This window comes from Monopterus albus, unplaced genomic scaffold (assembly GCF_001952655.1).
Source record: "Monopterus albus unplaced genomic scaffold, M_albus_1.0 scaffold34.1, whole genome shotgun sequence".
Taxonomy (NCBI): Eukaryota; Metazoa; Chordata; class Actinopteri; order Synbranchiformes; family Synbranchidae; genus Monopterus; species Monopterus albus.
Genome location: NW_018127914.1, coordinates 5,932,057 through 5,954,451, shown reverse-complemented (window position 1 = coordinate 5,954,451; position 22,395 = coordinate 5,932,057). Strand labels below are relative to the sequence as shown.

Here is a 22,395-nt window from a genome sequence, read left to right as displayed (position 1 = left end):
TAGTGCCACTCTGCAGATTTGTGCAAGAAAAGTCCATGTAGAAAAAGGAAGATTATCTTGTTCTGCGACGCCGGTATAACGTAAATCCAAATACTTATTGGATTTCGGTATCAGCTAACTGCTTAGCTAGCATGCGGGTGTCTCAAACCATAAGGAAAGTCCTCTCTGATTAATTTTTCTCTCGTCATGACTGAGTTAAGATGTCGGAAACTTGCAGAGACTTTGAAGGAGGATCAAGTAGAAGAGGAGCGCCGAAATGATCCTCAGCTGCAGACTGAACGTAAGTTAAGATAACTTCGCAGTTTGCTAACTGAACACCATTTAACTTCCTGTGCAGAAGCATCCAGTAACGTAAAGTTCAATTAACTTTTCCAGAGGAATGTTAAGTCTGATCTACAGTAGATGTGTGCACCGATAAGATCACAGCTGGATTGTCTGTTGTAACACATGGATAGGTATTAATGATCCTGTGAAGACAGATGAAGGGGTGAGTGTTTCCAGCTGTGGAGCACAGGACAACTTGGAGCAGAAAGATGGACGTGAAGTTAAAGAAGATGATAGCCACCATAAACAGGAGGACTCAAGCAGACTCAAAACATCTGTCAAAAAGTCCAAGAGCTCGTCTGCTTGTAAGTTTATTTCCTGTATATGTCAGTATACTTTTGCCATTGTCATTTGTGACCTACATAAAGAAATCTCTGACAGTCCACTTTTACTCCTTCTGATAAGTACTTTAGCTTCTTATCCATCATTCAACACTGTCAGGGAGGCATTTTATTGGTCCCAGCTCACAGGAACGACATCCTCTGCTGTGCCTTCTTGGTGATAGTGCTGATATTGGATATCCACTTCGGGTCCTGGGTGATAGTGGAGCCCAGGAACTTGAGGAACTCTACTGCTGATACAGTGCTGCTGAGTATCTCTACTGATTTGAGCACATTCAGATCCAGGTTGTTGCGACCACACCACAGGGCCAGCTCTTCAACCTCCCATCTCTAGGCTGATTTGTCACAGTGTCGGATGAGACCGATGTCATCTGCGAACTTTAGGAGTTTAACAGAGGGGTCCCATGAGGTTCGTCGTTTGTGTAGAGGGAAAACAGCAGCAGGGAGAGCACACATCCTTGGGGTGTGTCTGTGCTGATAGTCAGGGTGCTGGAGGTGGTTTTCCCTGGTCTCACTTGCTACTTCCTGCCTGTGGGGGCAGACACAGTGAGCTGGGTCACTTTAGAGTGGAGGATGTTGAACACCGAGCTGAAGTCCACAAAGATAATGAAATAATACAACACAAAGGATCATTTTAGTTTTACTTTCAGTTTTGCAGTCCACTGTGGTCAACCATTAGACATTTTGAGATGTGGTTTTTCCATATCTATGCATATATATCAGCATGAGGAGAAAGTCCTTACTCATTGAGTTCAGCATGATCAGTTTAAACCTTTATTGCTCAAGGTCACTTGAGCATTGTTCATCAACAATTTGCAATAATACAGTATCCACCTTAAAAAAAAAACCCCACAAAACTACTTCTGCTCCTCAGCAGGTTTCCTGCAGCATCTGGTGCGGGTGTTCTTTGGATGTCTGGCAGCAGTTGCCTGCGGTGTACTTTATGCCGGGTATCTGTCTACATATCATGACAGGAAGTTCTGGTTTTCCACTAGACAGGTGGGTGGCTTCGTTTTTATTCATGTGCTTTTATTACTTTTTGACTTCACTGCCATATAATTTTAATTCTAAAGTTTAGTTAAGTGCACATGTTCTCTCTCAGGAGCTGGAACGTGAAATCACCTTCCAAGCAGGCAGTGGGCTTTATTATTACTACTACAAGCACATGCTGGCAGCAACATCTTTTGAAAGAGGTACTGTTAGCCTTTCTGCTTCTAATTAAAGAAAAAAATGTAACCTCTAACAAAATGCAGCACCAAAGGGACAGTAATTTGGAATAACACATCATGAACGTCACACTTTTCTCTATCATCATTTTTGCTTTGTATTTCGCAGGGTTTTATGAGCTCACGATAGATAACAGGACTGTTTCAGGTCAGACCATCAACGCAGTGAAGCGACTGTCTTTGTATCCAGAGCTCATCACAAGCTACATATACAGAGTCACAGGCAGCCAGGTCAGTCTTTTCGCTTCAAAGTTCACTATAATGAAGTACAATGAGGACATTGTCAGTTTGGACCATATGTTTATCATATATGTGATGCAAGGTGCATGTGTCAAAAGAACAATCAGATGTTGAACCGGTACAATCCCTAAAGCAAACAAACGCTGGCAAACAAATTAGAAAAGGCAGCGTTTTTCCTGCCATTCGCCAGTCGGCCTATCACACTGAACCTCCTCTGGAGGGAAGGTTTTGCTCCATAATGTTAGAAAATTCAGACCGGCTGAAACTTTATCAGATTTGTTGTGAAAAATAAAGAATCTGCAGAAAATCCTAATACATTAACTGTTCAAGAGGAGAAGGGAAAAGCACATTCTCACTGAGCAAGATCTGCCTCAGCGGTTTGTGCAATTTATACAGTGTTTCTTCAGTGCCAGGTGTCCTTGGGCTTGTCTCACTTTGTCCCACAGATAAGCTACTCCCATGTTTATAAGATGTTACATAGAACATGTTTACAGTGTTTCTCCGGAGAGATCACTGTGAATTCTTACAGCACAGCAGAAAAGTTTTTCATGACACATTTTTCCCTCAGTCATTCTTCCTTCCCAACCACATCAGCATAAGTTACACATGCTTTCTTTAAGGGGCCCAGTGGGCTTCAGCTCACCTTAAAGGCTTGAAGAAGTGTTTGGTTGTACAGTTGGTGAAGTGGTATGAATTACACAAGTGGTCTAAAACAAGGCAGCATATTGAGCATCACAGTAAACAGACTTTCTTTGATGCAGTGGTTTAGCATGTGAAATGCTTGTTTGTTTCTGTTTTTCTCAGTCTACTCAGTGACAGCATAAACTGAGCTGGATGGAATTCAAATGGTGTAATTCCAGTGTAGCGAACCTCATTGTGAAAGCCCTGAATAAACACTACAAATGCAGAGGGCTTGTCATTGGATTAGGAAATAAAGTATTCAGTCTCCATTGTGCCAGAAAGCTGGGGAGAAGTTTGCATTGCATCATCTGATACTGGGTTAGTATAGCAAATCAAATCTGGCAAAACAAAATGAAGACTTGAAGCCAGTGGGCCCCAGCAGGAAACACGTACACAACAACACAGACTCATCTGTGAGTTTGCCAAGTTGTCTTATTTGTGTCATTTGGCTCATCACCTAGTTTTAGCATTTTACTTTTTGATGTTGGATTTCTGGCCTTGACATTGTTACTTTCAACAGCTACAGTGTAGACATAGCTGATACAGGCAAAGAGTGTTTTTGTTGATAAAACCAAACTGACAAAAGTGCTGCTTCTGTCCTTGTGCCTTCAGGACTTTGTGGAGCCAATTTACTTCTACGTTGGCACGGTCTTCGGCCTCCAGGCTGTCTACGTCACTGCCCTGTTTGTATGTAGCTGGGTGATGAGCGGCACCTGGGTGGCTGGAATGTTGGCTGTGGCCTGGTATGTCATCAACAGGTGAGAAGAATACTTTCACACTGCTCCTTCTACGTCTGTGTGAGATTTCTCCATGTGCCTCACCAAAGTGATTTGACAAGCTCAAGTTGCCTTCTTCCTGGTGCTCGTTCTTTCTCCAGTCCCCCTGTCGTTCCACCTGTACTGTGATCACAGAAGCATTAAGACATGCCTCAAACCTTTCTGCTTCATGGTGACTGGTCGTCTTCATTTCTCCCACAGACCGGACATAACCAAAGTGGACCATGCTGTTCCTCTGCGGGACAGCTGGGCTCTTCCTTACTTCTCTTGTCAGGTGGCAGCTTTGACTGGATTTCTGTGTAACAACATCAGCTCTGCCACTGAGGTGAGCCTCTCCTGATGCTTATGTTTGAGATATTTCACTACAGAATCAGTCAGGTGGAACTCTGCACCTGCACACACTGATTAAAACTGTATTCCCCTGTAGATGTTTTGCTATCTTACCATGAGTGTCAGCACCTTCACCTTCCTCCTGCTCTGGGAGCACAGTCACTATGTGCTCTTCATCCAAGGCCTCTGTCTTTTCCTGCTCGACTCTTTTGACCTGGTGCCATCACGTAAGGTAACACAGTCCTGGCTAATGAGGACCACATTCATCCAACTTCCCTTTTTAATATAGTGATTTACTGTAGATGCATTCACCCATTGGCCACGCTAACCTTTGATAGTTGTCCTTCTGTTAACTACTACAGCAACTCAGATATACAATAGATACAGTATGTATTCCTAAAATGTAGGTGGTAAAACTACCTGCATGTGTACTATCTTTAGATCCTGCACTGTCACACTTTTTCTTTCTCTTCGCTCTCACTGTCTGTCTTTCTTATGTACAGATGGCCGACATCCACAAGGTGTACCTCAGCTCCTTGTTGTTGGTGTACTTGTTCCAGTTTCAGAACGCGACCCTGCTCAGCTCGCCGCTACTCGGCCTCCTGATTGGCTTAGTGCTTGCGAGGTACTTCCAGGTAGAGTTAGCTGCTCCTCACATCAGAGCAACACATTAGATAACACATTACAGGGATTTGCTGATTTTACATGAGTGAAATTTCACATTAGTTTGATTCAGAATCATCACTGTTGATCATTGAGCTAATTTATCAAGTAACTGTATAAAGAATTTTCTTTTCAGTCATGGGGATTTTGTACTTTTCCCACTAACTAATTAAAAATGGCTCTTGTCTGTATTTTTATTCCAGCAAAAGATGAAGATGGGTCCTCTTGTGGCCAGAGTGATGAAGCTCTTCCTACATTTCCACCTGGTCTTTACTACAGGGATCACCTTCAGTTATTTGGTCAAGGTAAAGCTGCGAGCACTCAGTTGGTCCCTTTGTGGAAGAAGTTAAGATCATTCAACTGTAGCTGTTAAGTTCTTAGATAATAACCAGTGTTTTTTATTTACAGAAACTTATACCTGTAAGTGAAGGTGACTTCATATTGAAATTCCTTGAAGTAAAAATTGGGCTCAACACAACAAGGTGAGTTAGTGTACTGTCATTTGAGTTTCCTGTTACAGTACTGGATGCTTTGGATTAAATAACCCGTGGCATGGTGTGGGTAATATTCTCTGTAGTTCTGAAGCCTGTCCATATTTCTAGTATCTTATTTTCAAGTTATATAATATCATATAATAGCAGTGCTTTCTTTTCCGTTAGTGACTTCATCACAAACCTCCTCATGTGCCAAGAGAGTTTCCAGAGACCCGGGCAGGACTTATTTCTGCGACTGACACAGGCCTCAGTCCTCCCCTTCTACTTGCTGGTGCTCACCGTCTGCCTGCTGTCCACCCTGCAGACCATTTACAGGAGACTCAGGTTGGAGGGTTATATCACACGCAGTTCAATTTGGTGGCTTTCCAAAATAATATTGGACAGAACATTCATTAAACATCATGGTTGTGCCTTTGGCTGTAGGTTTAATGTCATGATGCTGAAAGAATTTGCACTTCTTTTTCAGTGGTCAGCCAATGAAAACCAACCTAAGACTTGAAGATGGACAAATAGGAGAGCAGCCTGAGGTCGTTTATCACGTTTTTCACACCTTGTTTTTTGGAGCCCTGGCTCTGCTGTTTGATGGGTAAGATTGTCAGCATAAAGGTGTGTTTTAGAACATACACTCACCGGCCACTTTATTAGGTACACCCCTACACCTGCATGCAATTCAATGCAACGCTTCCACCTGAACATCTGTGTTTATGAAGCTCGAAATGTTCAGTGTTTGGTGAAATTGTTTATTATTGAGGTCATAATTAAAGGTGGTGTTGTACTGGGCTACATTATATTTAGGGCTGTCTCTATATTTTTGTCCTCCCCAGCTACATACATGAGAGGGTCAGAATATTAGGAATACCTCAGAATGTAATGTAGAAGAAGCTTCTGATCAAATCAAACTGGACGCAACATATTGTAAAAGAGCAGTTTTTGAGGAAACTGTATGATTTGACCACTGCACACTTGTTATTGTACACACATGACTTATATTTGAGTTAAATCTGCTTATGCATGGCAGTTTAGGACCTCAGCTGTGTTCACTTTGGAGCTGGATATGTGTCACTTAAAAACACGAATGTGATGCATCAACACAAAAAGATCAGACCTGATAAAAAAAAATCCGAATCGAGCATTATGGCTTGTGATTTGAACTCAGGCTTAGACATGAACCGTGTTCTTTCTTCACGCAGGATGAAGTATTTGTGGACGCCATACGTCTGCATGTTTACAGCATTTGGTGTGTGTTCGCCTGACCTCTGGATGACTGTGTTTAAGTGGCTCAAACTGAAATCCATTCACCCTGTAGTGCTGGTGAGTGGCCTCTGACTCACTTTGAACTGCATAACTTTTCCAAACATACTGACAATAAAAATGCAAACCTTTTGGATAAATGCTTTTCTGGGCATTAAACTTGCTAAATTGTGTTGTTACCTAAAAAGTATCCTTATTATCATAAAATACTGTAACAGAGGACTCTCATCACTTTTTACTATAAATGCTGTTTGTTGTTTTTATTTTTAATCTTCAGTCTCTGATCCTGAGCACAGCAGTTCCTACCATCATCGGGTTCAGTTTATGGAGAGAGGTGAGATTTTCAGCAGGCTTTTCAGTGCGCTTTATGTCGGACAGTTCTAGTTGAGTCATCTCCTGTGTGCTGCTGTCTTCTGTCTTTACAGTACTGGCCTCGTGTCCTAGCGGAGTTGTCTGACCTGCAGGAGGTCTACGACCCAGATACGGTCGAGCTGATCAGCTGGATCAAGTGAGACATCAGATTCATCAGATATTCTCTGGGATATACCTTTTGCAGTGCTATTGCCAATAAATCTCTAAAATGTAACAACATTTCTCACAGGGATATGATTGAAGTCTTTATTATGCCATTAAATGTCTCCTCTTCCTCCAGGTTAAATGTTCCAGTGGCAGCTGTGTTTGCAGGAAGCCCTCAGATGTTAGGAACAGTGAAGCTGTGTTCAGGTTCAGCTGTGACCAGTTTACCGCTTTACTCCGACATCAGCCTGCTGAAGAGGGCTGAAGATGTGAGTGACTGATAAAGCTGAGAAGCTGGTGGTTTATTTAATGTGTTTATTTAAAAAAATCCCCTTTAGCTGAGTGCCATAGCAATCAGCTAATCTTCCTTGGGTCCACACCAGGTGGGTGTAATAAGAACTGGATTCATTTCAAAACAACCTCGTGTTAGAAACTGAAATTGAAAGCAGTTTAGTACAATGTGGACAGCTTATAATAGCCTTTTTCCAATTTAAGATTCTTCCTTTTTGTGGTGAGTTCATGAGCAAATGTAGGACCTTTAAAATCCATTTCTTTTTCTCTGTTAGAGTTATCAGGTGTATGCAATGAGGCCTGCAGAGGACATCTATAAGATTCTGACGTCTCAAAAGACAAACTACGTGATAATCGAGGAATCGATTTGTAATGAGATTAGGCTTAATAAGGGCTGTAGGATAAAAGACCTGCTCGACATCTCCAATGGACAGGTGAGTTTCAACACTTAGACTTGTGCCAACCTTTTGAAAGGTGCATGTTGCAGTCATATACTGAAAATAATTCTAGTAACTCAAAGATATAATTTGTTCTTAGCTAAACATTATTAGGTTGACATGAAATTTAACTTATCAGAATTAATGTGGAATATTTTTCCTTCAGACAAAGAGATTGGAGAATATTGTTAATATGAGACTGATTCTGTCCAATAAAAACACCAAAAACAGATTGAGTTCATAGGTTGTCATACACAGAAACTGTGCTAATCCTTTTCAGATCATTCTACTCCCTCACCAAATAAATTTAATAGTACTGTAGCTTGCAGCACTGTTGTCATACAGCAGCTGCACACACCTAAAGTCTCATTAACATTAACTACAAAAAAACTGCTTTCTGACTATGAAGCTACAAAGACACCCCAAACTGAAATGTTTCATTATGAGATGAGTTTATAAAAATGATTATATAAAAAGAAATCTCCATAATGTTTGATATCATCTTGTCCCTTTCAGGTTGTTTATGACAAAGGAGAGATGTATTCCTTCTCCAAATATGGAAGATTCTGCCAGGAGATGAAGATGAACTACTCGCCCTACACAAACTACTTCACCAGAGTTTTCTGGAATCGCTCCTACCACGTCTACAGAGTGAACTCAGTCATTTCCTTTCAGTACTGACAGCAGTTTCTGCCTCCCTGCTGACACTTCGCTCCAGTGTTTCACTTCATATTTACAGTGTAACACAGAGGACTGCAAAGTGTTTTTGCAGTGTGGGGACAGAAAATGTCTGATCACTGTTCATGTTTGGGCGAAAGTTGCACATCTGATTCAAAAGGGATCAGCTGAGCACATTGTTGGTCTGCATACTGATTTAAAATCAACATAAATTGACCTTGATTAAGTTGACATATGCCATATTAATCAGTGCACTGTAGTTCTATAAGCAATGTGTTACAGATACTGCAGAGCATTTCCTGAAGAGGGAGGTTAATGTCTGAGATCTGTGTGTTCAGTTTGTACAGAAGTTGTGGTTACTGAGATGCTTAGGGCATTTTATCTTGTGTTCACAATTTAAGTCATTATGCTGAGACAACAACTTTTGCTTATATGAATACTATACTGTAAAGCTGTCATTCTCTGCCACTGATAGAAGTATACTGTTGTCTTGACATAACCAGTGCAGTTTTCTTAAAACCTTGTTTTAATGTCACATGGCCTTTGAATAATCCGGCTCCCCTCCACCTTGGTTTGTTCATGAAGTTAGCCTTGTTGCCCTAAAAGGAAAAATGTCCGATAAGACCACATAGCAAAAGAAACCAGGTAGACCTACGCATATTAGCATTAGTTATGATGACCACCATTTAGTAATTATGATTAACAAACAGTTTGCTTGTAATTATGATTAAATATTGAATTATGAGCTTGAACATCAGATCACAAGCTGATCCATTTATCGAAAGCTAATGTGATGATGAAGAGCTAATTAAAAGCTGAACAAAATTATCCTTTTGTTTTCATCACAAAAAATACTCATGAACCCCATGTTTATATGCTGTTCTTTTGCTTCTTTGATGGGGAAAGTGGCTGTTTATAGGGTGACGTGTTCTGCAAGTAAGAGCAGGTGTCTACTGTCAAAGGGGAATATTACTGCTGGAGTCCACTGTCAGTGAATGTATTTGAAAGTAACAGTTGGCTTGTGGCACGTGAAGATACAGAACAGATTTGTAGTGAAGCTGTTCATATATGATGCTTCATCATTCTCTCATCAACTGGACGTGCAGAGCTTGAAATGGACATGTTTCTGGCCTGAGGGGTCTTAAGACTGTTCCCATCTCTATCGGTCACAACTTCAGCCCTGAGACATCATGTCCCACTGCTTCTCACCTGAAGTATCTGCTAGTTTCTCTTGGTGCTATCATGCAACACCACTGTTTCCCTGCAAAAGGCCATGTAGTGAATTTTGGATTTTATTGAAATGCTGATGGATATTAAGTGTGTATGAGTTGATAAATACAAAATGATCTCTGAAATGTTGCTAGTTTGTATACATTGTTTATTTCTTTTCTTTTTTTATACAAAATATTTATTGCTTTGTCTTTTTAATGCTGTGAAACATTTCCTTTGATTTCTGGCATGTGATTATAAGGTTAAACCTTTGCACCTGTTGCAAGTCATCCCTCCACTCTTCAAGCCTCCTTGCTTGCATACAAATTGAAAAGTCAAGTCGAGAAAAATGATAAAGGCTGTTAACTTTGTGTCTTACTGTTACCTTTTTAGTTTTCTTGTGCTTCATCCTCTCTTTCTATTACAACATTTATTTGATTGCATTTAAGTGTTTAATTCAGAAATATCGATGTAATTTTTACACAAGACAGATTCATTTTCAGTGCTTTTTCCAGGATTTTATATAGGTGCCCAGCTATACAATATATCAGTATCAATCTGATCAATTTGTAGGCGACAGCTTGACAACAGTCATGATTTTGAAACACGTTTTTAAGTAAAATAGCTCCACCTCTCCTTTCCCTTAAGTTGTTTTGTATTGTGAAGGGTACAAATTTTTAAAATATTATAAATACAATGTTTTTGATTAACTTTTAAAATTTTTCAAATTCCAGGATTTTCAGTATTACTTTATATGTTAAAATACTATTTAATTATGGCTAGTAAACTGTTAACTTATTGCTTTTATTTTTTATTATAGTTTTCAATTTTATTTGTCGATATAATAGTCCTCCACATAATTAGTCTCAAACAAATCAAGTCTGCATTGAAGAATTTGTGTAATTAAAGTACAACCAACGTTTACTGTGTAAGCATCACAGTTAATGAGTAACATCTGTTCAACAAATTTAGCGCTTTCTCTGTTTTTTTGCCCAGAGTATAAATATGCGCAAATGTGGCGCAACTTGTGTCTTCCTGACATCGAAGCGGATCCGGAATTACAGCGGAGATGGGGAAGCGCAGAATGAATTATGTGAGACTCCAGCAGTCATTGTGTATCGGTTCCGTCACTTGTCTTTGAGGGTTTTCTTTAGCATTAGCACTTATATCCCCTGTTTATTCATTTTGTCCTATTAAGGTAAGATAATCCGTCCCTATATGTGCGGGCCAGGCTGTAGAGTTTAGCCAGTTATCTAGAATATTATCACAAACAATGTTAGCTTCAGACACCACAGACAACGATAGGAAAGGGTGCGCTTGATATACAACGGCTGCCCCAGTTTAGAGCCAGTTACGCTACAGCTCCGTTGGACCAAGTTGAAATCCCCGCCCAGTCGGGATTACACGTGAAAACAAATCAAGGTTACACAGACCACAAAGACAAACCTAGTGTAAAATTAACTAGTTTCTTTCTATGGCTAGTCAGAACCCCAGAATATTTATTTTACTGACAGATATGGCAAAGAAAACCCCATAGCTATTTACATTTTAAAGTAATTATGTCCCATTTTTGCGTGAGAATGAATTACTATATTGTCAGTTATCTAATCATTCGCTGAATTTCAGCACTTTTTTCAATCTTCTCAAATGACGCTATCCAGATGTGTAAATTACACCACTCTGACTTGACAAAGCTCCCCCAGACTATTGACATCACAGTCAGCTGTTTTTGCAGATTCAGTAGTGTTCCCCATGAGGAGTCAACCAACCAACCAACCATGTGTCCAAATATGAGATGATATAAACTTAGATTCTTTTGCTTACATAGAGCTTTACTTCAGTTACATTCCAACTTAAATTTAAAGTTTATTACCCTTCAGCCACAGTGATGATGTAAACATCCGTGTTGACTGTTCACCAGGGGAGAATGAGTGCGGAAGCTGCAGACCGAGTAGCTGCAGTGGGCAACAGTCGGCCCAGCACCCCTCTGCAGACGTCATGGTTCGAGTTCCTCCTGGATGGCAGCCTGCTGGAGAAACACCTGCAGAAATCAAACCCAGGTCAGCTCACACTTACTCATGACTATAGCTTATTTTCTTTTAAATACACTATACTGTATTAAGCACATTATTTTGTTTATGATGACTCCCATTCTTTAGCAAAGTACGTTTAATAAACAAAAATGCAACTGTTTACAGTTGTAGAAACAGCAGGTTTTTGCTTGTAGTTTGTGCAATAATTGTCCAATATGGAGTTAAAAACTGTTGGTGAGGCACCCCAGCATTTCTAGCTTTATTTTGTTGTTGTATGGCAAACATGTCTTCTGTGTTTACATGGCCACATTTTAAACAAGAATATTATTACGGTATTGGTAGTCCAGTTATCATTAGAATGCATTATAAAATGCTGACCATTTAAATGCCAAACTTCAGGCTGTGATGCAGTCTCATTCACCTGAAAGTACATTGCAACACAGTTGCCTAATTATTCTAGAATTTCGTATATTTAAGAAATTTTAAAAGTGTATGAGAGAAGTAAGCACTGTGACAACCCCCTGAACAAAATGGCCTGAGTGCATGTTAGTGCATAACTATACCTTTTCCCACAGACCCGACACCAGCGCAGCTGATCATCCAGTTCCTGGAGCAGGCGTCAAAGCCATCTGTGAATGAGCAGAATCAGGTGCAGCCTCCAGCAGACAATCGCAGGAACCGCACCCTGAAGTTGCTGGCTCTGAAAGTAGCCGCCCACATGAAGTGGGATCTGGATGAACTTGAGAAAGGGTGAGTGTGTGTTGCAGTTTTTATTCAACATCAACAATACGGCTTAATTCCTCAAATACTTGCTCTTGAACAATAATAACTTTAAACTGTTGTAATATGTATCACAGGCTTAAATGTTGAAACTAGTTTTCCTAAACAATTAGAGTTGTAAAGTTATCAGGAAAGCTGAGTTGAAAATATCTTCTGTTCTGATGTGTGCAGTTGAATAAACTGTGTAGGTTCTTGCAATGTGCAGTGTTCTGTTCTCCTTTGCTCCCCAGCTTGACCACACCAGTGTTAAATATGTTACTGAACGAGCTCCTGTGTGTGAGCAAAGTGCCACCAGGCGTGAAACATGTGGACCTGGACCTCTCAACTCTGCCTCCTACCACAGCCATGGCTGTTATCATCTACAACCGCTGGTGAGTGAGAACAGATACAAAACAAACTGGGGGTCAGACATCTGTCTGACTAATCCACTGTGACCTGAAATTGCAGTGAAATACTATTTTCTTTGGTGTTGATCAAGTGATTCAGTCCCAGTACATTGCTCACATCATACAGCACCAGGACATCACATGTTGACATCCTTCTTGTGACTCTCCCTATGTCCAATATTTCTTGCACCTTTCAAAGGGCCATCAGAACCATAGTGCAGAACAGTTTTCCAGAGAAGCAGACCAAACCCGGACCTCACCAGATGAACATGTACGTGCTACACTTTCTTTTTCCTGTTGCCACCCTCTGATTTTGAACAGGCTTTTTGTTTTATCGAACAAATAAACATGTATATCTATATCTGAAACACTGTACAAACCATCCAGACGTACTGCACAGATCTGATGGAAAAATAGAACCTGTCCAAATAGCTTTTACTTTGAGTTTAAAGCTTTTACATCAAGGTATTTGTGACTTTTCTCCACTTGTGGCTTGTCTTAGGTTAAGTATTGTGCAGCAGGAGAAAGAAATGACGGACAACATCCTTTGTGTGGTGAGTTAATGTACAGTATATACATATCCTTTAAAAACTCAAATGCTTTTTCTCATACTTTTTGATTTTAATAAACTAATTTTCCACTAAATATTAAATGTAATTTCTTCTCTTGGGCCATTATGCTCTCAGCTGAAAGAACAGGCGACTGACTCGATCAATGTTCTGGAAGGAGCTGTGCGGCTGAAGAAAGACTTCTACGTTCACACCCTGAGGACTCTGGACCTGCTGGCTGCTGATGCGGCCGCCAACGGAGAGACGGAGTCCTCGACAGCGGGGCTTCGCATCAGTGCTGACGAGCTGCACTGTCAGGTTGGAGGACCACGCAGTTTGGTCTTGCTGGATTTAATTTTAGGCTGAGATCACTCTGAATACAACGAATCCAGATTACATCAAAGACTGTGTCAGAACTCTTGGAATATGTTTAGGATTAATAAACTAAACTTTGCATTATTGAATCTGAAGAAAACCAGTGGCTGTGAATGTTCATTTTGTGTTTAATTTCAAAATGTAGTTTAAATAACTGATTTTGTAGCTAGTGAGTTGTAATCCAGCTTGTTGTATTTTGTGTTTCAGGTGCATTATGATCTGGGAGGTATTTTCTTCCAGCAAGGCTGCACAGACCAACCAGCCTTTGAGAAAGCTAGGGATCACTTCAGACAAACAAAGGAGCTGTTGAAGAAGGTACATTCACTTGTTTACTGACATTTATCATGAGTAGAACTTCAGCCTGTTTTGATTTACTGAAAGGCACCTCCTTGTTCATCCATGGCTTCTTTTTTTTTTTTTTTTATTTAAACAGTGCACTGTTTAAAATGCTGTTTATAGGAACAAGAATGCAGTCGCGGTGCACAGAAATGTGTTGTCCTGGTACTGTATGCTTGTGGTTCTCGGTATTTCCTGTCTATTTTGTTCTTCAGCTGGACTCGACTGTTCACGTCCACCTGGATGAGAAGCGTCTGGCCGGTTACTGGAACGCATGCAAAGCTTTGACAGGAGACTGTGACCCCTCTGACTCCCAAACCACACCCTACGATCAGATCAACACTCTGATCCGGGTACACAACTACCAGGTCAGAGCAGACCCACCACTCACAGTAACACTTTCTGTGTAAAAATACACCTGGGACTTCACGATGTAAAACTTAAACTGAGAAAATCCACAAAGACATCGAACTGAGCTGAGCGATTCAGCCCTGTATGTCCACCCTCTCATAGGCTGTCATCGAAGCCTTCATCAAAGACAACGCAACCCGCAGTTTGCCGAGCCACTTCCGACGCTCTGTGCTCAGGGAGTTCATGTACAAAGTCCAACAAGGGTGAGCGCACACTTCAATCCAAAACTCATTTAAAAGAATGCAAGTCATTCCATGGAAACTGTACAGTATTTTAGAGCACAAATACATTGGTGTGACAGGGATGGAACATGAAATTTATGGACACATCATGCTATTTTAACTTTTATTAACACATTTCCCATACGAGGGAAGCATTTGTTTCTAAAAACAAAAGACACTTATTGAGCATTACCGCACATTGTGAGAAGTGGTCAGAACGGACATGAGAAACTGACTGTAGCTTAACAGAAAACTAAAAATATGCAGTGTTTAATTTTGACTTCATGCTAACAAGTACACTTGAATTAATGTCTGAAAACAATATTGACAGTTTTTGCCTTTAAATGATGGGGACAACATGTACAGTTTCCATGGAATGACCCAGGCTATAGATTACCAACAGTGAATGTGTGATGCACTGAAACGAGGCACCGCTTCTATTGTAGTCGCACACTGTTGGCATTTCTATTTCATCTACTGACGACTTTAAAAGATTCTTTCTCTGTACCACAAATCCCAGTTGATATTTTCTGCAGTCGGTTTGCCCTGAATTTCTGGTCAGTTTTAGTTTTTAATGAAGAGTTGAACTGAAAAAATTAAATTTATATTGACTGTCAGTTATTTGCTACAGTAAAAACATGAGCATTACGTACAAAGCCACTCATGTTGCACAGTGAGCCCCACACTAAAGTCTGCAAACTATTTCTACCACTGTGCAGGGAAACAGGCCTGGACGAGGTTTGCCACAAGCTCTGTGTGTGCAACGCAGTCCGAGATGCTCTGGAAGGAGAAGTGCTGAGTGTGCGTTTCCAGCAGCTGCTCCTCAAGCCCAGCAAACGAATGGTGGACTTCATTTTAGAGGTAATTGAGCTAAAAACAAAACTCTTAAATAATGAAAGGTCAGCACTGCCCCCTCATCTCAGCTGGTGCCAAAGCACTGCATTATACCGAGGTTTGTATGAAGAGTTGCACCCAAGGCTTCATCACACTAATACAGTCCTTGCAACAGACATGATCTGTTAGTGGTACATGCTGCACTGAGGTTTGAGGAGGAAAGTGTGTAATTGGGGCTGACCTGAAGCTTTCTCGTCGTGGTAAGACTGAAAGGTTCACTGTTCTTCATCCTGCAGGTCTGCACACGTTCACTGGAAAAGGAGCGTCCGTCCAAAACATCCCGAAGAAACATGGCCATTTTCATGAAGTGAGTGACACACGCCAGGAGTTTGGCTTGATGTTTAAGCACACTGACAGTGCACCTGTTTGTCAAAAAGCAGATGGGGCACTATGTTGTTCAGTAGGCAGTGCCTGAGACTTTTATTAAACAGCACCAATTCTATATGAAACGTTTTCTATGCAAAATCACATTTTTAAGTTGGATCATATTTATTGACTCGTCTGCATTCTCGCTGTGCAGGACTCTGTGTGAAAGCTTGCAGGAGCTGCCTCTGGTGTTTGTGGTGTCATCTCATAAGCTCTTCACGGAGCTGCTGAAAGAGGAGGAGAGGAAGCTCCTGGTGGAGCAGATGAGGAGGAGGTCGGCCACAGTCAATCTGAGCGCCAAACCCCTGCCTTCCTTCTATGACATTCCAGGTGCAGGGATCAATTTTTCTTGCAACACATTAGTCAACGATGTCCACATTTCTTGTCAAAATTCTGCCAGCGTTGGGTCACTGAGTTTTGTGCGTCTCGATTCATCCTTTGACAGCTTCGGCCAGTGTGAACATCGGGCAGCTGGAGCAGCAGCTTATCCTCTCCCTGGAGCCTCGCAGGATCAGACAGATCCTTATTGAACTTCATGGCATGGCCGAACGGCCCTTCTGGAGGGTCAACAGCAAGGTCAGAGGTCAAAAAAAATCCAGCCTTGTCTCATACTTTACTGTAGATGTCTAAACACTCTTAATGAGATAAAAGGATTCCATCAGATTTCTAAATGTCCAAATGTAAGAGCTACTGTAATTAAATACATACCGAAATAAAATGCTATTTGTGTGCGTGTACAGTGGGAGGTTCCTCCAGACTACATCACTGTAATCCTCAGTATTAAAGACAAGGTGACCAAGGACCTGGTGTACATCCTAATGGCCAAAGGACTCCACTGCATTTCAATAAAGGTCTGGCTTTATTCAGTGCTCAGAAATGTAACCAATTTAAAAATAATTTTGCCCAAGTGAAATTTTTCAGGTTGCACAAAGACCTGTGTCTCTGTTGGCTGCTCCCTACAGAAAATAATTTATTAATTACATGCTGAGAAATGCGTTTTGAGATCAAGTGGCTCTTCTCTCCAGTCTTTGTGGAACCTAAAGTTTGTATTAGCTTTTTTGACTCTGCACCAGGAGAAAAGTGTGTGTGTGTGTGTGTGTGTGTGTGTGTGTGTGTATTGTGAACTGATTACCTGGTTAAGTGAAAATTTAAAACAAAGTATAGAAATCCAAGCAGTGAGAACCATTAAACATGAAGTGCTTGGATCATGCTCTCCTGCTATCAGGACTTTATCCACGCGCGGCAGCTGTTCTCGGTCTGCCTGGAGCTGGTTACAGAGTTCTCCCCGAAGCTGAGGCAGGTGATGCTGAATGAGATGCTGCTGCTGGAGGTTCGAGCGCACGAGACGGTGGCAGCCGAGGGCAGCAAGGAGCGGCCGCCCCCTGACCTGGTCAGCAGGGTCAGAGGTTACCTGGAGATGAGGATCCATGGTGAGTGGATGCTAATACTGCAGAATTGCTACCTTATCTACATGTCACTTAACTCTGATTTTTATTTACTTATTGTGTCCAGATCTGCCACTGCGTCAGGTGGTAGGTGAGGAGTGTGTCGCCTTCATGTTGAACTGGAGGGAGAACGACTACCTGACTCTGCAGGTGCCACCGTCTCTGGTCATGAACAACCCGTACATCAAGGTAAAGAGTGCATTGTTCTTCCACTGCTGCCTCTTCCTAACAGTTATATAATCCCTATCACTCTCTTACATTTGACTAACCCAGAAAGCTACCAACATTTTTGTAGGTAAAAAATAAAGTTTTCATATAAATGTTAATTTAGACATCACTTAACTGCTCAAACACTGCTGCTCACAAATTTCCTTATGCCTTGACATTTTCAATGAACTGCTTGTTGAAGTTACAGTAATCACTGACAAAACAGTAGAACAGTGAATTTCAACACATGCAGCCATTCTAGTTTAGACACAATGTCTTAAACTCTGATTTAAGTAAGCCATGTGATACTTGTACTGAAATGCAAAACGATATTCAATACCTATGTCATTTCAGAAGTACTCTTAAAGTAAATATTCTTAAACTGTATAAAATCTAATACACATTTTCCTATATATATTCAGTTTGGTTTTTGTGGAAGCACCGACATCTCTCCATGATGGCTTAGAATGCTGCTTTAGTTTGTCATGATCTAGTCTTGTGGGTTAAAACTAAGTGCTGTGGTTTGTCCCTCACAGCATTCGTTACTTCTGTTTCCTTCTGACAGCTCGGTCAGCTCCTGGCATCCACGTGCAAGGAGCTCCCCGGTCCCAAAGAGAGTCGCCGCACGGCCAAGGAGCTGTGGGACGTGGTGGTTCAGATCTGCAGCATGTCCGTGCAACATAAGAGGAACAGCGACGGCCGAGTGGGCCTCATTAAACATAGAGAGTCCTCTATGGGCATCCTGCACAGGTAGACATGTCTAGTAATATCTAACTTTCCAAAAGGGTTTTTTGATTATGCGCCTGTGAAAGAGTAATGCTCCGTTTTCATGGTTTAACCCATTTAGGAGCAAATTCATCACTTTCATCAAAAAGCTTAGAGTAGTAGAAGTAGTAAGGGGTCGGCGGGGGGGGGGGGGCAGAAAATACTAAAGTAATGAGTTTCATCTTTTTTTGCACAGGAGCCTTTGGTGCTGACAACTCTCATCTCATTGTTTGTGAGGCTCCACAGCATAGTGCGGGTACGTCTCACAGAGCTGTGAAAACTGACTTTACCTTTAAACAAAAAATAGATGTGCTTTAGTGACTTTACAGTAAGTGTTAAAGTCTGCACTTCAAGTTCTTCAAATGTTTTCTTCTTCAGGATGATATTGTAAATGAGGTGACAGCAGAACACCTCTCCATCTGGCCGTCGTCTCTTCCAAAGTAAGAACCTGTTTGAACTTTCTACACACTTATTCCAACTGAACAAAACCTATGATGACTATGATGTGTGTTGAACAGTATACAGGCAGTAGATGTGGAAGCTGTGGCTGTGACTGTCAAAGAGCTGGTGTCCTACGCTCTAACTCTGAACCCCAACAACCAATCGTGGCTCATCACGCAGGCCGACATCTACTTCGGTAAGAAGAAACCGCTGTGCTGCCACGTCAAAGGAAAAGCCGGGAGCCACAGAAAAGTATTTGCAAAGAGTTATCCAAATGTTTGTTTTAAGTAAAGCTCCCCTCTCTTCTCTGTGTAGTGACAAATCAGTACTCGGCTGCCCTGAACTTCTACCTCCAGGCTGGAGCCGTGTGCTCTGACTTTTTTACCAAAGCTGTGCCCCCCGATGTCTACACCGACCAGGTAAACGCAGTTTCAAAGCAAGTTTACTCTCACTGACAGGTTGAATTTTATCAAATTCAGTGCAACTTTGAATTAGTTTCTGTAGTGGCTAGTTACAAAACAGAGAATAAGGTTGTTGTCATGCTGTGCTGAATTTTGGTTAAATGCACCATTTTGGGAGTGTCACGATCATTATCAGATATATACATACTGTACATCTTAAGGTAATATTAAAAAATAAATAAATGCTATCCTATACAGCTACATACAATAGCGGATGCTTTAGCTACGTCCATGCGGAGCCATTTGTCGCTCTCATTGACAGAATCTCTAGATCAGTTACAAGTCGGCTAAGGTTATCCATTCTGAAATGCCACAGTCAGTAAAGTGAAATCTAAACGATTTAAGCAACTTTTTAGTCAAAGTGTATGCAGGTAAATGCAGCTCCTCCTCCCAAAATGGTTCCCCCATCCCACCATTAAACGCAGCACGATTACCTTCAGATTGTCTATACTAGTATGAACCAGTTTAATAAATGAAAAATAAAAAAATTTAAACTGGAGCTAGAAACCTACTGCAACATACTGAGTCATTGTGAATTGCTTTTTCAGTTACTGTTGTGCACAGTTGATGTGATTTTAAAACGCAAAACAGGTTCACCCTTGGCATAAAACACTATTCACATTTCCATACAAAACAGGTTTTACTTGGTGCACTTATGACTCCTGGTCATACTGAACTTTAGTTTCCCACAGTGTGTTTCCATAAAAATATACCTGGATTACTAACTAACCTATTTATCAAAAGGAATGTAAAAAATGATTGTGGTAATGCGAAGAAAAATACTGACCTGTGAACATCTGGGGGGGGGGGGAGGGGTGTTACAGTAACAGCCAGCAGAATTAATACAAGCAAAATCTGTTTGGGGGGGTGGACGACTGTGACCCTGTTATCAACTCCCTATTAACACAGTGACTGTTCTTTTAAAGGTTTTGAAGAGGATGATCAAGTGCTGTTCGATGATGAACTGCCACACACAGGTCAGAGCAGACTTCTCAGTCTATGCTTAGACAAACAGTTTTATTCAGTCTTCCACTGTCATTCAGTCCATCTGCTCTGCACTGTACTAACCTGGTTACTCAGACATTTGGAAGACGTTTTTTGGAAGCCTGGCTCAGATTTTACAGACATTGCAATGAGAGACAGACTAAATGAATTTAACAAATACTCAAATATTCAGCAGCTACACCGGACATTTACTCTTGTACAGGCCCCTTGGCGTTGGTTTGTTTTAGTCTGACTTGCTTTAAATAAGCCTCCCCCTTCACCCAGTCACGCCACACCTGTCTCTTTACCCTCCCGAGGCGTCTGTTGTGCACATACATGCTTGTCAGTGCCTGATGTTTAGCATTGACACCGTCTCATTCTCAGGTTGCCATCCTCTGCCAGTTTCTGAGAGAAGTCGACTACATGACAGTATTCAAAGCTCTTCAAGAACAGAACAGGTATGGCACAGCATGGCACACTGCAACCCCTAGCAACCAGCAGAGCTATTCCTAACATCTGCAATATTTTCTGGTATCACCACAGTCATGATGCCATGGACTCATTCTATGACTATATCTGGGACGTCACCATCCTGGAATACCTCACATGTATCCTTTTTATTTTGTATCGTCTCATCAAAAATAAAAGTCAGTCCTCTCTAGACTAAGAAGCTGTTTTAACAGTCTTTTTGAAGCCTTCACCTGGTTTTTAAGTCTTACATGAACTCTTTAGGATAAATGCATTAGCTCCAATTTAGTGGGATTCCGCCTTTGACTGCATGTTCAGATATTCACCACAAACGAGGCGAGACTGAGAAGAAACAAATAGCAGTAAGTTTGACCTGTTTCTGCACCAAAAAACTGACACTTTTTTCCAAATGTAAAGTTCATCATTAACAGCTTTTCACTCTGTTTCTATCAGCGTCTTGTGCAGCAAGAAAAGCACTGAAAATTGATTTTTTTTTTTTAAGTGGCTTACATATGTTCTCAGCTTGTACACAAACATTTACTACTTTGGTTTCTCTCAAAGGCTAAATGGTCAAATTTTGGGAATAGTGTTCACTAAGCAGTGGAATAGCAGCTTAGAAGTGGGCTAAATTTGGATAAACAGCTAACTGTACATGAACCCTGTGTCAATGGTAGTTTGGCAAATTCAGTGTGCCGTTTCCCTCAAAAGTGGATATGCTGACTATACAGTAGTGCTCATTTTGCCATTTATGCTTTCATTGTAGCGAGTCAGAAATTAAAAGTTGCATTAAACAGCATCACTGGGGCAAAAGGTTAGCCTTGGAATGATTTCAGTCAATTTCTCATGCTCATCTCAAACCAGCAGGAAGGGTAACCACTACAGCTAACTTCATAGGATGATCACCCGGACACTAGTGGTTATCCCAGACAGCAGCCCAAATCTTGCATTTACTTTCCTTCTGACTCAGAGGGGGGTAAGAAATGATTTGACTGAAATCATGTTAAGAGCTCTGGACAACAGTCGCCCCTGTGACTTTTCATTTACACAAATCTCTACAACAGAGGCAGTGACAACAAAATTAGCACCAACTATAGAGTTGTGTAGATACCTCCATTTTAGGGGAAACAGCAACTTCAAAAACAAAACACTCCTGAAGTAATCCTGCAAGTTCCAGTAACAGGTTAGTTTAGATCAAAGGACGTCTCATTTCCACAGCTTGTCCTTGCATCTTTAGCATGATGGACTAAGATGGAAGGAATGATGCAAGTAAGGGAAATGATGCAGTTCAGAAACTTTGGATGTACCAGAGGTTTCCTAACCCTCTGTCTCCTCAGATAAAAGCGATTGGCCAGGCAGAGCTGAACACCAGTAACCCCGAGGAAGTGCTGCAGCTGGCTGCACAGAAGAGGAAAAAGAGGTTCCTGCAAGCGATGGCTAAACTCTACTTCTAGTAGACATGAACCAGTGTTGGACTCTGGGAGGGAGGGAATATACATTTTTATTTTGTGGTAGAAAATAAACTTCCAAATGAATAGACCATGTGCAATCATCTGAAATTTTTACTTAAACAACCCCTGACTATCCTGTGCCCTGAGTTATTCAAACAGTGGTTTCAAAAGCCTGGTAAAGATAATCAAGACACAACTGAACTGAACAGTATGCACCTTATTCAGTCAATGCTTTCTGGCACATACATGTTCTTGGTTACATTCTCTCTCTCACACACACACACACACACACACACACACACACACACACACACACACACACACACACACACACACACGGTGGTGCACAGCTAGTGTTAACAGCACCCT

The 22,395-nt window shown here is 41.2% G+C and overlaps 2 protein-coding genes across 4 annotated transcripts; both read left to right on the top strand.

Moving 5' to 3' along the window:
- Positions 1–9,607, top strand: LOC109958572 (dpy-19 like 4). 2 transcript variants are annotated; one of them, XM_020597301.1, is made up of 19 exons: positions 1–280; positions 456–629; positions 1,543–1,664; positions 1,768–1,858; positions 2,001–2,122; positions 3,425–3,570; positions 3,790–3,913; positions 4,016–4,150; positions 4,422–4,553; positions 4,785–4,886; positions 4,990–5,063; positions 5,241–5,399; positions 5,542–5,661; positions 6,266–6,386; positions 6,604–6,660; positions 6,752–6,834; positions 6,979–7,111; positions 7,409–7,567; positions 8,087–9,607. In XM_020597301.1, exons 1-19 carry the CDS (start codon positions 187–189, stop codon positions 8,249–8,251), a joined length of 2,313 nt encoding a protein of 770 aa, XP_020452957.1. In that variant the 5' UTR covers positions 1–186; the 3' UTR covers positions 8,252–9,607. The 2 variants fall into 2 exon arrangements, with proteins under 2 accessions (XP_020452957.1, XP_020452956.1); XM_020597300.1 differs by having other exon boundaries at positions 1,540–1,664.
- An 852-nt stretch (positions 9,608–10,459) lies between these two features.
- Positions 10,460–22,124, top strand: ints8 (integrator complex subunit 8). 2 transcript variants are annotated; one of them, XM_020597298.1, is made up of 28 exons: positions 10,460–10,550; positions 11,379–11,517; positions 12,066–12,240; positions 12,501–12,641; positions 12,856–12,927; positions 13,159–13,210; positions 13,343–13,522; positions 13,787–13,894; positions 14,131–14,283; positions 14,429–14,529; positions 15,267–15,408; positions 15,678–15,748; positions 15,962–16,137; positions 16,253–16,383; positions 16,548–16,658; positions 17,033–17,237; positions 17,320–17,441; positions 18,025–18,209; positions 18,307–18,340; positions 18,421–18,480; positions 18,603–18,664; positions 18,743–18,861; positions 18,981–19,084; positions 20,053–20,103; positions 20,495–20,568; positions 20,654–20,718; positions 20,897–20,940; positions 21,913–22,124. In XM_020597298.1, the coding sequence occupies exons 1-28, from the start codon at positions 10,527–10,529 to the stop codon at positions 22,027–22,029; spliced, it is 3,018 nt and encodes a 1,005-aa protein (XP_020452954.1). In that variant the 5' UTR covers positions 10,460–10,526; the 3' UTR covers positions 22,030–22,124. The 2 variants fall into 2 exon arrangements, with proteins under 2 accessions (XP_020452954.1, XP_020452955.1); XM_020597299.1 differs by lacking the exon at positions 10,460–10,550 and adding an exon at positions 10,557–10,655.
- The last annotated feature ends 271 nt before the right edge of the window (positions 22,125–22,395 follow it).

What these genes read in the sequence shown, in the direction of transcription:
- LOC109958572 (XM_020597300.1), top strand. Translation starts at nt 187, where the DNA reads ATGACTGAGTTAAGATGTCGGAAACTTGCAGAGACTTTGAAGGAGGAT. An exon ending in TCCTCAGCTGCAGACTGAAC is followed by an intron (nt 281 to 455) that starts GTAAGTTAAGAT and finishes ACACATGGATAG; the next exon opens with GTATTAATGATCCTGTGAAG. An exon ending in TGCTTGCGAGGTACTTCCAG is followed by an intron (nt 4,554 to 4,784) that starts GTAGAGTTAGCT and finishes TTTTTATTCCAG; the next exon opens with CAAAAGATGAAGATGGGTCC.
- ints8 (XM_020597298.1), top strand. Translation starts at nt 10,527, where the DNA reads ATGGGGAAGCGCAGAATGAATTAT. An exon ending in TTCCTTCTATGACATTCCAG is followed by an intron (nt 16,138 to 16,252) that starts GTGCAGGGATCA and finishes ATCCTTTGACAG; the next exon opens with CTTCGGCCAGTGTGAACATC. An exon ending in CCTGGAGATGAGGATCCATG is followed by an intron (nt 17,238 to 17,319) that starts GTGAGTGGATGC and finishes TATTGTGTCCAG; the next exon opens with ATCTGCCACTGCGTCAGGTG.